Here is a 12146-nt window from a genome sequence, read left to right as displayed (position 1 = left end):
GTCACCGACCGCCCGAGTCAGAGTGGCCCACCGGTCCCAAAGAGGTCCCAGGTGCTCCAGAGTCTGAGTCTACCGTGGGTTGACCCCTCCAGGACGACGTCACCTGCAGCCTCTGCATGGAGACCCCCCCCAACAGCGAGTTATGCGGTAAGGTGAAATCCAACCTCAAAAGGCAGCCCGGAACCAGCCACCCTGTGCTCTGGAGATGAGAACCCGATGTGCACCTATGTCCAGAGCCCTCCAACTTACCTGGCCAATTATTGGTTCCTCCCGAAAGACTTCCTGGACCGAGCCCGAAGCCAAAATCGAAAACCGTCAACTCCCATTTAAAACAATAGGGCACCCAACGCCAAATCCACGCTCTGCACCCAGCCACCCTTGTGCCACTGTGGGTGCACCTTGTGTGCTAACTCAGATCCCCCTTTGTCCAGAGCTTAACCCTAGGAGCTTTGCTCCCTCAACCCCGCGGCTTGCCTGTGAGCAGCCGCCAACCAGAGGACCCCTATCCCCCATTGAATAACATTGGGCCTCAGCACTCTGCACCCGGCCGCCCTAGTGCCGCTGAGGGTGCTCTTTGAGTGCATCCTTGACCCTGGGGGAAGCCTGTTCTAACCCCAGAAATTCAACTATAAAGACCGAGTACTTACCTTAAAACCGATAACCTGATTTTCTCCCGTAGGACTGCATTGACACCTTTTCTGTAAAAAAAAGTTGTGTGGAGTTGGAAAGTGTATGAAAATCTAAGAAATTGTGTTTTGGTAAAAACTGACTCACTTACCTTTTATGCAGGAAATGTCTCAGTGTGATATCTAGGCATATCACACTGAGTAGAAAAAGTAATCTGTAAAGTAATCCAAAAAGCAACTGAAACGTAATTTCAATTGTTTCTGAACATTTGACCCACCTGTAACAAAACCAACTGCATTCAATGACCTTGAACTGTATTATATTAGAAAAGTATTATTTCACTTACCTGCACCAAGTCTGGCTTGGTTGTAAAAATAAAATACAACAAAGAAATATTTCTGATACAAACAATTGGTCTGAGTTCAGTCTTTGAGTGTGTGATATCATTTCTTGCCTGAGTATGTTTAATAAATGCTTAACACTACACTCTGATAAAGCCTTACTGCTTGCCCACACTACCCCAAAAAGAGAGTAAGGTCTTCACAGCTTTTACCTCTGCCTACGTTTGGAAAACCACTGGACTCTGTGCACACTATACCTTACTTTGGTATAGTATATACAAAGCCAGCTTCCTTCAATCGCCTTGTGTTGAACACCATTGGTTTCTCCTTCCAAGGTCTCCTAAACACTTGGAAGGTACATATCCTTTAACTTAAAAACTGTCTTTGGTTACGGTTTTTCAGTAATGCATATTAAGGCTCTTATCATTTCTTCACATTTCACTGTTTGTGAATACTCCCAGTTTACTGTTCGTGGATACTGACAGTGGGAAAGCGTACAATATATTTGTGTTCATCAATGTTACATTTTACTTTGCATGGTTTTACTTTGGATTGGAATTTCCTACTTATTGGATGTTCTTTTCTTGATTATATATTGGATATTTATCAGGGTCTCAGCATGCACTTGGTGAAGTGCATTAGTGTTAGTTTTCTGTTAAAACTGTGTTGTATAGTTTTAGTTCTATTGCATGTTCTTCTTTGTTTGGTTCTAGTATTTAATATTTGAACTTAGGGGAGACACGCACTCTTTATCACATAATGAAGTGAAGCATGCATAAGATTTGCTTTTCTTAATTCAAATACCTTGAATAACCATGCGGATAGAAATAACAATTCATGGTTAGCCATTCTATATTTATGGTTATATTGTGGATGAACTTAAGTTGTTATTTTGCTTTAACCAGCACTGGGCTTTGAGAAGTTTTTTCTTAAAGTGTGTCTTGGGACTGGTTAACAGTTTCTTGCAGTCAGCAAATTCGTGTTTTAAACAGTGTTTACAGGACAGAAAATTCACCAAGACAGCACATCTCATATTGAAGAGGTTTCACACACTAGTCTAATATTTTGAGTGCTTCCCTTGGATTTCGTATTGTTTTGAAGTCTATTGTGGTCCACTCCCTAATGGATAGCTAGTTCTCCCATTGGGACTCTTCTTCATCATTTCGTGTCCTAGAGACAATACAGGAGGCCAGCCAACTGACTCTTGGAATTCTCTTTCACCTTCTGAGTTCAAGTAAAGAGCATGGTACACCTCAGTCTTATTCACAGGCAATTCTAGATAAGATCTTCCTCCTACTCAGTATTCACCAGGCCCAGCAGTGTTCTGAGTTGATGGTGGGTTTTCATTTGTATGCTGTATACTAACCGGTAATTGGATTACATTTTATGCATCAGTCCCTACAGATATCCCACCGTCTGCTATGCCACGTTTGTAGCAGTTCCTGATTTGGCTTTCTATAAACTATCCCAGCAACTTTTTTCAAGATTATAGGGCCCGGCTTCTGTCTTCAGAACTTCCAGACTCTATTATGGTCATGCACTATAATATTCCAGAGCCATGCCCTCTGGCTGTGCTGGAGCAGATTTCCGGCCCAAGTTGGAGCAGAGACGTATGTCTGAGAGAGGTCCCTGGTTGAAAGGCTTCTCCTAGTGACACCCTATTCTGAAATATTCATGTCAATAAACAGCTCTTAGCTTTGTTCTTTCATTTAGCCATTTTTTCTGGTCCACTGTCAACTGCCACATTCTAAGATAAACTGCCAGTGATTACTCCTCTTTGGTTTTCCTTCTCTCAGAAACAGTCATGTGTTCTACAGATTTGTGAAAATCAACTTTCAACCTAACTAGGTCTCTCCATATAGAAATTACACTTTTACTTATGCAATGATAAGAGCATTTTGTGGCTATTGGCTGTGGGGACATGGAATTCTTAAGATTTACCATGTACCCCTTTTATACATTAAGCACCCAGTCCAGTCCAGGGCGACCCATCAAGTGTATAAAACTATTTTTCTACATGTCAAAGTACTTTGCTGTGCCATGTATTACGGCAGGGTTTAGGCTGGAGCCAGACAGGCTTCAATAGTGAACCCAGAGTGGGCTAAAGAACGGTGATGGATTAAACACAGATCTTTTGACTGGGTGTGAGTGTTTGATTGATTCAGATGCTCAGTCCATCACCACCCCCTTTTGTACCGCTTTTGGCCGCCATAAGTGTGGCAGGGTATGCTCAGACGTGAGTCCCTTGCTCACTTTGCCACTGGATTCAAGCAAGCCGGGCTGAAGATGGCTAGAATGCCAGAAACCAGTCCTCGGAAGCTTGTTTCCGGTCCAGGGAAGACATGGCTTGGCAGTTCGGGCTGGACTGTTCCCATGAGGCACAGGGTCAGACTGATTTGCATATAGCCATGTCTGAACTGGGGTGGCAGAGTGGGGTAAAGAACGGTGATGGATTAAACCCAGATCTTTTGACTGGGTGTGAGTGTTTGATTGATTCAGATGCTCCGTCCATCACCACCCCCTTTTGTACCGATTATCCGTATGTGGGCAGGAGAGGACTGCCCGTCCTGCTTTATGCGGTGACGCAGTCCTCCTGGCACGAACTCCAAAGGGGCTACAAACACTACTTGACTCTTTTCACAGTTTTATGGACAAACGTGACCTGTCCATAAATAACACAAAATCATATGTGATGCAGGTGGGGCTGCGCCTCAGTGTTCCATACACTTTTACGGTCAACGGTGTGGGGGTCCCAAAATGCTCAACGTTCTCTTATCTAGGTGTCCTGATAGACCATCGGCTTAACTGGGCTGCACTCTTACATAAAAAAAGGGGTGAGGTCAAGAGGGCAATTGCGGCCCTATTTGGCTTTGCATCTAAAATGGGCAACCGCCCAGTGGCAGCAATGCTAAAAATCTACCAGGCCAAGTGTATTGCCATAGCTAGCTATGGAAGTGACTTATGGGGATACTGTGACCTAGAGGGCCTTCAGGTGACAGAGAACATCTTTTTAAAGCGGCTATTGAGCGTACCAAAGGGGACTGCAAATCTGTCTGTCCATGAAGAAACCGGTATGCCATTCACAAGTGATATTTTAGCTCTACGTCCCCTTATTTTTTGGCTGCACTGTTGGCTTAATAAGCATGTTGGTCTCACCCATAGCATTTTAAGAGAAGCCTTGAGCTCAGATCACATGACAAACATCCCTTGGTTTAAGTATTTAAAAACTTGTTTTATGATATTGGGGCGACCTGATTTGTTTTCAAAACCCGAAGGTATTACAAGAATGGACATTAGGCTCATAAAGCACTCCTTCACACAAAGAAAACAAATGGGAAGAGAGGAGAGAGAATTGTAGAAACCCAGTGTGAGGACACATTTATTGTTTAAATCTTCCCTGGGCATGGAGCCGTACTGGTTTTGGCCGCTCCCAGCCTATGAGCGATTTCTTTTAACCAGGTTTAGATTGAACCTTTTCCATCTTTTATTAGCAGTTCCTAGGGGCAGTCATAAGGGAACGGTGTTAGCATCCTGTGGCTGCGACAATAAGTCTCCACAGGACTTGCTTCACTTTGTTTTCTTTTGGAAATATTATGAATTTCCCAGGACCTTTTATCTTAAATCGCTCCTAAGACATCTAAAGTTTGCGCAAGTACGTCCAGCACTATTTTATCTGCAATTACTTAAACCAGATTGTATCCCTTTTGTAGCCGGCTTCTTGAAATGTGCAATGAACCTCAGGAAAAGTTGGGATTTTTAATATGTTGCTGTGTTTTACTACTTTTACTTGAGGTTCTTATTAATTGCCTCTCATATGTGCTAATATTGTAAGTATAAATTAATCATTGCTTTTATATTTGTAAATTTTACATACAGCGTTTTTTTAAAATATGTAACTAGTTGTATTGTAACTTTTATGGTTTCTATCAACGAATACCGAATAAAGTATTTTGAAATTGAAATAGTAGCAGGATGAAAATGGCAGGGCTTACTTCAAAGATAAAAAACACAAGAAGGTAGTGGTGGTAATAAATGTTGCACCTCAAAGTTACTCAAAGTGTAGACTTTAAACAGTAAAAAAAACAGTCATTACATAGAGGAACATCAGGTTGGTGCCACTTGGGGTAAAACACCCCACTTCCTAAGGCGTATATAGCACAAGAAACAACAGTGTCTTGTCATACATTTTCAAGGAACACCCTGGCACTCACAATATCACAAATTTCATTAGAGTCAGTGATCTGTCAATGTGACCCAAAGACAAATAGATGAGGAGAGATTCCTCATAACACAGGAAAGATTACAAATGCAATCACCTATTCCATTAATGATTTATTTCTTGTATATCGACAACGTGTTATATTTAATACAAAAATACAAGGGCTCGGACATATGAATCATGCTTGGTACAATCCTAGGAGCTTTCTTTCATGATGTCATGACGGTCCAGTCCCTGTTTAAAAAAACACACCAAAGACAGCCAACGCGTGTTTCGTCACCACCATGACTTTCTCAAGGCTGTAAGAACAAAGGTGAAAAGAAAAAGAACATATAAACATTTATCAGTTTCAAGAAATGTAATACCTTTTTAACATCCACATAGGACAATGTATACCCAAAAGCCAGTGAAAAAAAGGTAAGTAAAAAAAAATTGTGCAGCAAACCGTTTAATCCCAAGTGAAAAATGAAAAAAGGATGAAAAAAGAAAGAAGAGAGAAGATGAGAAGGCCGGATATCAACCGGCGAGTGTACATGAAAAAGAGAGAAAGGAAACAAACACAATATTTGTGCCTAATGTTCCAATATTTAAAGTGCATAAAGTAAACAACAGATCTTTTACCAAGTCACCAACCAAAGAAATGTGGTAACCAGCCTGTAGTCATGCAGAAGAGGAAGATGGATTGGACTGGTGACCTTTATGTTGTACTGATCACTACGGAGAAGTTAGACAGCTCAAAAGACGTAATCCGAGTGATTCTTAAAATCAGATTTTAATGTTTGAAATAAATAAAAGTATATACATCAGTAAACATCAAAGAAACACAGGTATCTCTAATGCTTATAAATATGTATTGGTCACTAATTTAACCAGAATAGCTCACTTTGAAGATAGCAGTGTCTCATTCATATTCGGTCTCCGTTACAGCTGATGATAAAATACGCCAGTGTCCATAAAGGTGCTCAGTGAGAGAACATTGCGCTCTTACTCGTGTTACTATTTTTAAAGGATCGGGCCACTTTCCAAAGGGGTATAAATGTAGTGTTGTACAGCAGCAATTCCTGCTTGTGTTATTACTTTGGTCGTTACCCATTTGCTATGTTTCCAAAACACAGGGAATTTTTAGAACGTAACTTCAAGGCAGTAGTAAGCCCCCACGTTACTTGCTGGCGTTATTACCTGTGTTTACCCGTATCATTATATTTTTTTGTAACACGGACAACAGTTGAATATAATTAGAAGTTAGTAATGTGCACTCATGTTGTTTGCTCGCCCCTAGTAACGTTTCAAGATACAGGCAGTTTTGTAATATAAAATAAAATGAGTAATGTGCACTCAAAATTGAAATTTGAACTTTGATCATCTTGGCATCCAAACATAGGCCTGCACAACAACGTAGCATAGAAACACAAAACATATGTAATATTACTCAAACGCATATTGTCGGGACATGTTTCAATTTTAATGTAAATTATCTTTCTTAGGTAGTATGCAACAACTAAATAATTACATTTTTTGTCTTAGGGACCTATCATAGTACCCCTGATGATGCAAATTACCATTGATGAAATCATTTGGAGCAATGTTCTCTCACTGAGCATATGAATAGGGACCTTTATGGATACTGGCGTATTTTATCATCAGCGGTAACGGAGATCGAAGATGAATGAGACACTGCTATTTTCAAAGTGAGCTATTCTGGTTAAATTAGTGACCTATACATATTTATAAGCACTAGAGATACCTGTGTGTCTTTGATGTTTACTGATTAATATACTTTCATTTATTTCAAGCATTAAATGCTGATTTTAAGAATCACTCGGATTACGTCTTTTGAGCTGTCTAACTTCTCCGTAGTGATCAGAACAACGTAAAGGTCACGAGTCCAATTCATCTTTCTCTTCTGCATGAATACAGGCTAGTTACCACATTTCTTTGGTTGGTAACTTGGTAAATGATTTGTTATTTACTTTATGCACTTTAAATATTGGAACATTAGGCACGAATATTGTCTTTGTTTCCTTTCTCTCTCTCTTTTTCATGTTCACTCGTCGGTTGGTATCGAGCCTTCTCATCTTCTGTCTTCTTTCTTTTTTCATCCTATTTTCATTATTTTTTTCATTGTTCACTTGGGATGAAACGGTTTGCTGCACACATTTTTTTTGCTACCTTTTTTACTGGATTCTAGGTATACATTGTCCTATGTGGATGTTAAAAAATGGTTTTAAACTTTCTAGAAACTGATAAATTATTACATGTTCTTTTCCTTTTCACCATTGTCCTTACAGCCTTGAGAAAGTCAAGGTGGTGAACGCACGTTGGCTGTCTTTGGTGTGTTTTATTATACAAGGACTGGACCGTCATGGCATCATGCAAGAAAGTTCCTTGGAATGTACCAAGCATAATTCATATGTCCTAGCTCTTGTGTTTTTGTATTAAATATAACACCTTACGATATACAAGAAATAAATACTTAATGTAATAGATGATTGCACTTTTAATGTTTCCTTTGTTATGAGGAATCTCTCCTCATCTATTTGTCTTTGGGTCCAATTGACAGATTACTGTCTCAGATGAAATTTGTGATATTGTGAGTGCCAGGGTGTTCCTTGAAAACTTACTTCAAAGATGCAAGTTCTAACAGAGTGTTAGGTAGTTCTAGGTAGACCACTGATATGTGCCTGGTTTATTCCAAATGTGTGCCTGTTTTTGTTTCTGGGTCATCTATTTATCATACTCCTGTGCTCCTGTGATGGTAGACACCTTGTTCATTACCTTTCACTTTCAGAATTTACTCTCAGATAAAACAATCTTTTATCCTTTGGCTATTGGTTGTGCTCTGACTGTTGAAAGACCTGCAGATTAAACTGAGTCTCCAGTGTTTCTGCAGGCAGCGAAACGGAGAGGCTAGATGCTTCTGGCAGTCTTCACCAGCTGTAAATGTTTTAAACAGCCTTCTGCATAAATGTAATACCTAGCCATTTTTCATAGCATGGAACAAAATATTGTTTTAAGAAACAGTTGAGATAATGTTTTTTTTTTACCACCAATCATTAAATTCCTTCTCAATAACCACACAATGCTGCTTTCTATAGACCAGAAAAAGGCAATTTATTAGTATGACATTTTTACTTCTTCTGATTTAGGAGTCAAAAATGATTTAATCCTGTATGTTGTTGACTCACTATTAACGCATTGTCTTTCTCTGACAGCTGGAGACTCCCCTCCCAAATGTGATGGAGCTTGCTTTCTTCTTTGAGCAAGGTGGAGTAGGCCTGAGCAAGGAGGAGATTTACCATATATTCCTCGCTCTGAAGCAGCTTATTGACTCTCAACCCATCCAGAAGTGCAGATTCTGGGGAAAAGTCTTGGGAACGGAGGCCAACTACATTGTGGCTGAGGTAGAGTTCAGAGAAGGAGAGGATGAAATGGACCAGGAGGAAGAGGTGGAGGAGACTGAACCAGACACCAGTGACCTCAAGGAGGATGTGGAGGAGGAGGGTGAGGAGCAGGATCCTGGCCCCCCCAAGTCCACTTATAAGCCCCCACCAGTTGTCCCCAAGGAAGACAACCGGACCGGGGCCAACAAGTATGCCTACCTGGTTTGCAATGAGCCAGGCAAACCTTGGGTGAGACTCCCTCTTGTATTGCCAGCCCATATTACTGTGGCCAGGCAAATCAAAAAGTTTTTCACTGGTCGGCTTGATGCCCCCATAGTGAGTTACCCCCCTTTCCCAGGTAATGAAAGTAACTATCTGCGGGCTCAAATTGCCCGAATCTCCGCTGGCACCCAGGTCAGCCCTTTGGGATTCTTTCAGTTTGGTGAAGAAGAAGCTGAGGAGGAGGAAGGAGCAGTCCGAGACACCTATGAAGAAAATCCTGACTTTGAAGGTATCTCTGCTCCGGAGATGATTGATGGACTTTCTAATTGGGTGCATCATGTGCAGCATATTCTACCACAGGTAAGGGCTTAGTTCAAATGAATAAGGTGTTTATAATTATTTCTTTTAATGATCTAACCTCTAATTTAAGGCTCCTTTCATATTCATGTCAACTTACCCATCTCATTAACCAATTTCTGCTTGGAAGGGGGCAGACCCAAGATGTATCCATCAAGAACACTATCAGGAACTGACACACCATGTTTCCCTTTACCTAAAAATCATAGCAGACGTTCCCTGCAAGAATATATGCAGCATTTAGGCTGTTTACAAAACCCTGTTGGCTCTTAGGGGGAGAATACACATTACTGGCTATTCAACACTGCTGTGAAGCCCTGATCTGTCTGTTCCCGGCTTTGAATGTTGCAGCTGCAGCTAATGCCCTTGCAATAACGTCACAGCAGACTCATTATTGAGTCCTGTTATCTTGCTTATGCAAATAGTGGCATGCAGCATGTGCTATCCCACTGCAAAACCTCTTCAGTTTTAATGTGCAGTGAATGCTTACAGAAAATTGCTTTCCAACTATCAATTGTTTTTAAATGTAAGGTTCCCGAAACCATATAAAAACAAAGTGGAAATCCACTAAAATCAAGCACATTTTACTATACGTTAGCTCAAAAATCAACTACATAACCAAACTATAACATGGGATGTAGAACATCATGTGGAAAAACAATATATCTATGCACAGCTTTCAAGAAACCTAAAGCAAACACCCTCAAAAATATGCAAAGATTCGCCTTTTAAACAGAACTTTTTTGTTGGAAGTACAAACTGTGATATCTGATAGAGACATCTAGCTGCAGATTCCTTACTTCTGATGGATACATCTGCCAGTGGATTCCTCACCTTGTGAATTTCCCCTTGCGTCAGCAACATTCGGAAATTCTTTTTGTAGCTTTGCGCCGACGTGGACGACGTCACAGAGGCACGGCATCGCGCGCGACTCCGCTGATGTCACTGACTCCATAATAGCCCCACGCCGGCGTGATGACATCAGTTTCTCCCTTTTTTCCGCGTCGTCGACGCTAACGGTTTTCGAGGGATCCTCTGTAGCAGTTTAGTAACTTTGTTACTGTTGTTCTTTTCGGTGTCTTCTTGCTTCTTTGTCTCCTGTATAGATGTCCACGAAGAAGATCGTATTCAAGCCGTGCAGAGAATGCGGCAAGATGATGTCGATTACGGATCCGCATGAGTGCTGCGTTTGGTGTTTGAGTTTGGACTATGATGTCGAAGAATGTTCTTCTTTTAGGAAGATGAATCCCAAGGCACTTTGTGAAAGGGAGGCAAAGCTCCTTGTTAAGAAGGACAAGAAGAGATCTAGGTCACGGACTCGACGGTCGATGTCTCGTTCGAAGTCGCACTCGAGGTCGTCTTCGGCGCATGCTTCAAGGTCATCAAAGAAGAAGCACAAGAAGAGAAGTCATGAGTCTCGTCATCACTCTGGCAAGGACTTGAGCTCGAGACCCAAGTTGCAGGTGAAGTTGCTTTGCAAGGATGTGGTGACTCCGACTCCAGAGACTCAAGACTCCGAGGGTGAGGCTTCGCCTGTGGATTCGCCCGTTCATTCACCGAAGCCGTTGTTGAATCCTTCTCCGGCTCCATCTCATTCACCTGTCCATGAGGGTGAGGGAGAAGAAGAAGAAGAAGGAGAAGAGGAGGCTCCGTTGCCTGCGGGTTCGTCGACCCCGGTGCACCAGCCTGAGGTAGAGGTCGAAGTCGAGAAGACTCCGCTCCCTCGAGAGCAACCTGTGGGCTCTTATCCAGCTTTTCCGGCTCCAGGTCAGGACCCTACTCAGTTCCTGAATGCTATGTATGGAGTATATTCAAGAGCTATGTACCCCTCTGGTGCACCGGTTGGTCCCACGGGTCCATTGGCATACAATCTGGGTATTCCCCAGACTTACGCTCCTGCGCCTTTCATGCCATTCATGCCAGCTCCGACACTGCCTTAGCATTTCTCGGCACCGCCGAAGCCTTCGACGCCGAAGCCTTCGAAGTCAAGACCTTCGACGCCGATACCCTCGACGCCGATGCCGAATCCTATCCGACCTCATGTTCAGCTGTCTGGCCCTCCGGCTTTGAGTTCGACGCCGGCTCCGGCGGAGTCGATTCCTGATCCGTCTACGTCATTCCTGAAGGAGAGGTCGAGGCGTGAGGCCCAGAGGCTTCTGGAAGAGCAGAGGGTCCGTGATGCATACATAGAAGAGGGTGAGCTGCATGATTCGGAGGATCTTTTCGACGATCTAATAGAGGCTAGTGGCCTTGAGCTGTCTCCTGATTGGGAATTGGCCTCTGTTTCTGACGCCCCTTCTAAGGATGTGACACCTTATCACGTAGTTATAAGGAAGGCTGCAGATTTGTTGAATATAACACTACCTACTGCAGAGTTTAAGTCCAATATACTAACAGAGGTCCTTCATTCACCTTCCTCTGTTGTCGAGCCTAGGCTCCCTTTCAATGATGCTTTGGCGGAGCCTATATCTGAGGTTTGGAAAAGACCGCTTACAGCCCCTGCTGTTTCGAGGGCTGTTGCGAGAAGGTACAGGTTGGCGCCTGGTGACCCGGACTTTTTATCCACGCACCCCTTTACCAGAGAGCTTGGTTGTGCAGGCTGCCTGCTCGAAAAAATCTGGGGGCGCTTTTCCACAAGTTCCTGGGGATAAGGAATCGAATAAGCAGTACCAGGCTGCGAAAAAAGTCTTTTCCTTGGCAAGTATGGCGCTTAAATCAACAAATGCTACTTGTCTTATGGGACGCTATATCCATGCATTGATGGATTCAGTCAAACAGCTGGTTCCAAAGCTTCCTGAGGAGGATAGGAAGGATTTTCAAGAGGTGTTTGCTGACACTCAGGCTGCTGCTAGGCAAGTCATTCAGAGTGGGCTGGACACTGCTGACTCTGTGGCAAGAGTGATGGGATCTTCAGTGGCCACCAGGAGAGCTGCATGGCTGAAGTCCTCCGAATTCTCTGCGGATGTTCAGGCTGCCTTGATGGATTTGCCCTTTGATGGG

At 42.6% G+C, this 12146-nt stretch overlaps 1 protein-coding gene across 1 annotated transcript in view; it reads left to right on the top strand.

The window, feature by feature from the left end:
- The window catches only part of RSPH6A (radial spoke head 6 homolog A), a 273085-nt gene that overhangs the window by 52037 nt on the left and 208902 nt on the right, over positions 1 to 12146 (top strand). The window contains exon 3 of the mRNA XM_078660911.1: positions 8400 to 9149. Within this exon, the coding sequence (XP_078517037.1) occupies positions 8400 to 9149 (750 nt within the window). The remainder of the gene's footprint in view (positions 1 to 8399; positions 9150 to 12146) is intronic.

This window comes from Lissotriton helveticus, chromosome 9, assembly GCF_964261635.1.
Source record: "Lissotriton helveticus chromosome 9, aLisHel1.1, whole genome shotgun sequence".
Classification (NCBI taxonomy): domain Eukaryota; kingdom Metazoa; phylum Chordata; class Amphibia; order Caudata; family Salamandridae; genus Lissotriton; species Lissotriton helveticus.
This window is presented reverse-complemented; position numbering and strand designations above follow the sequence as displayed.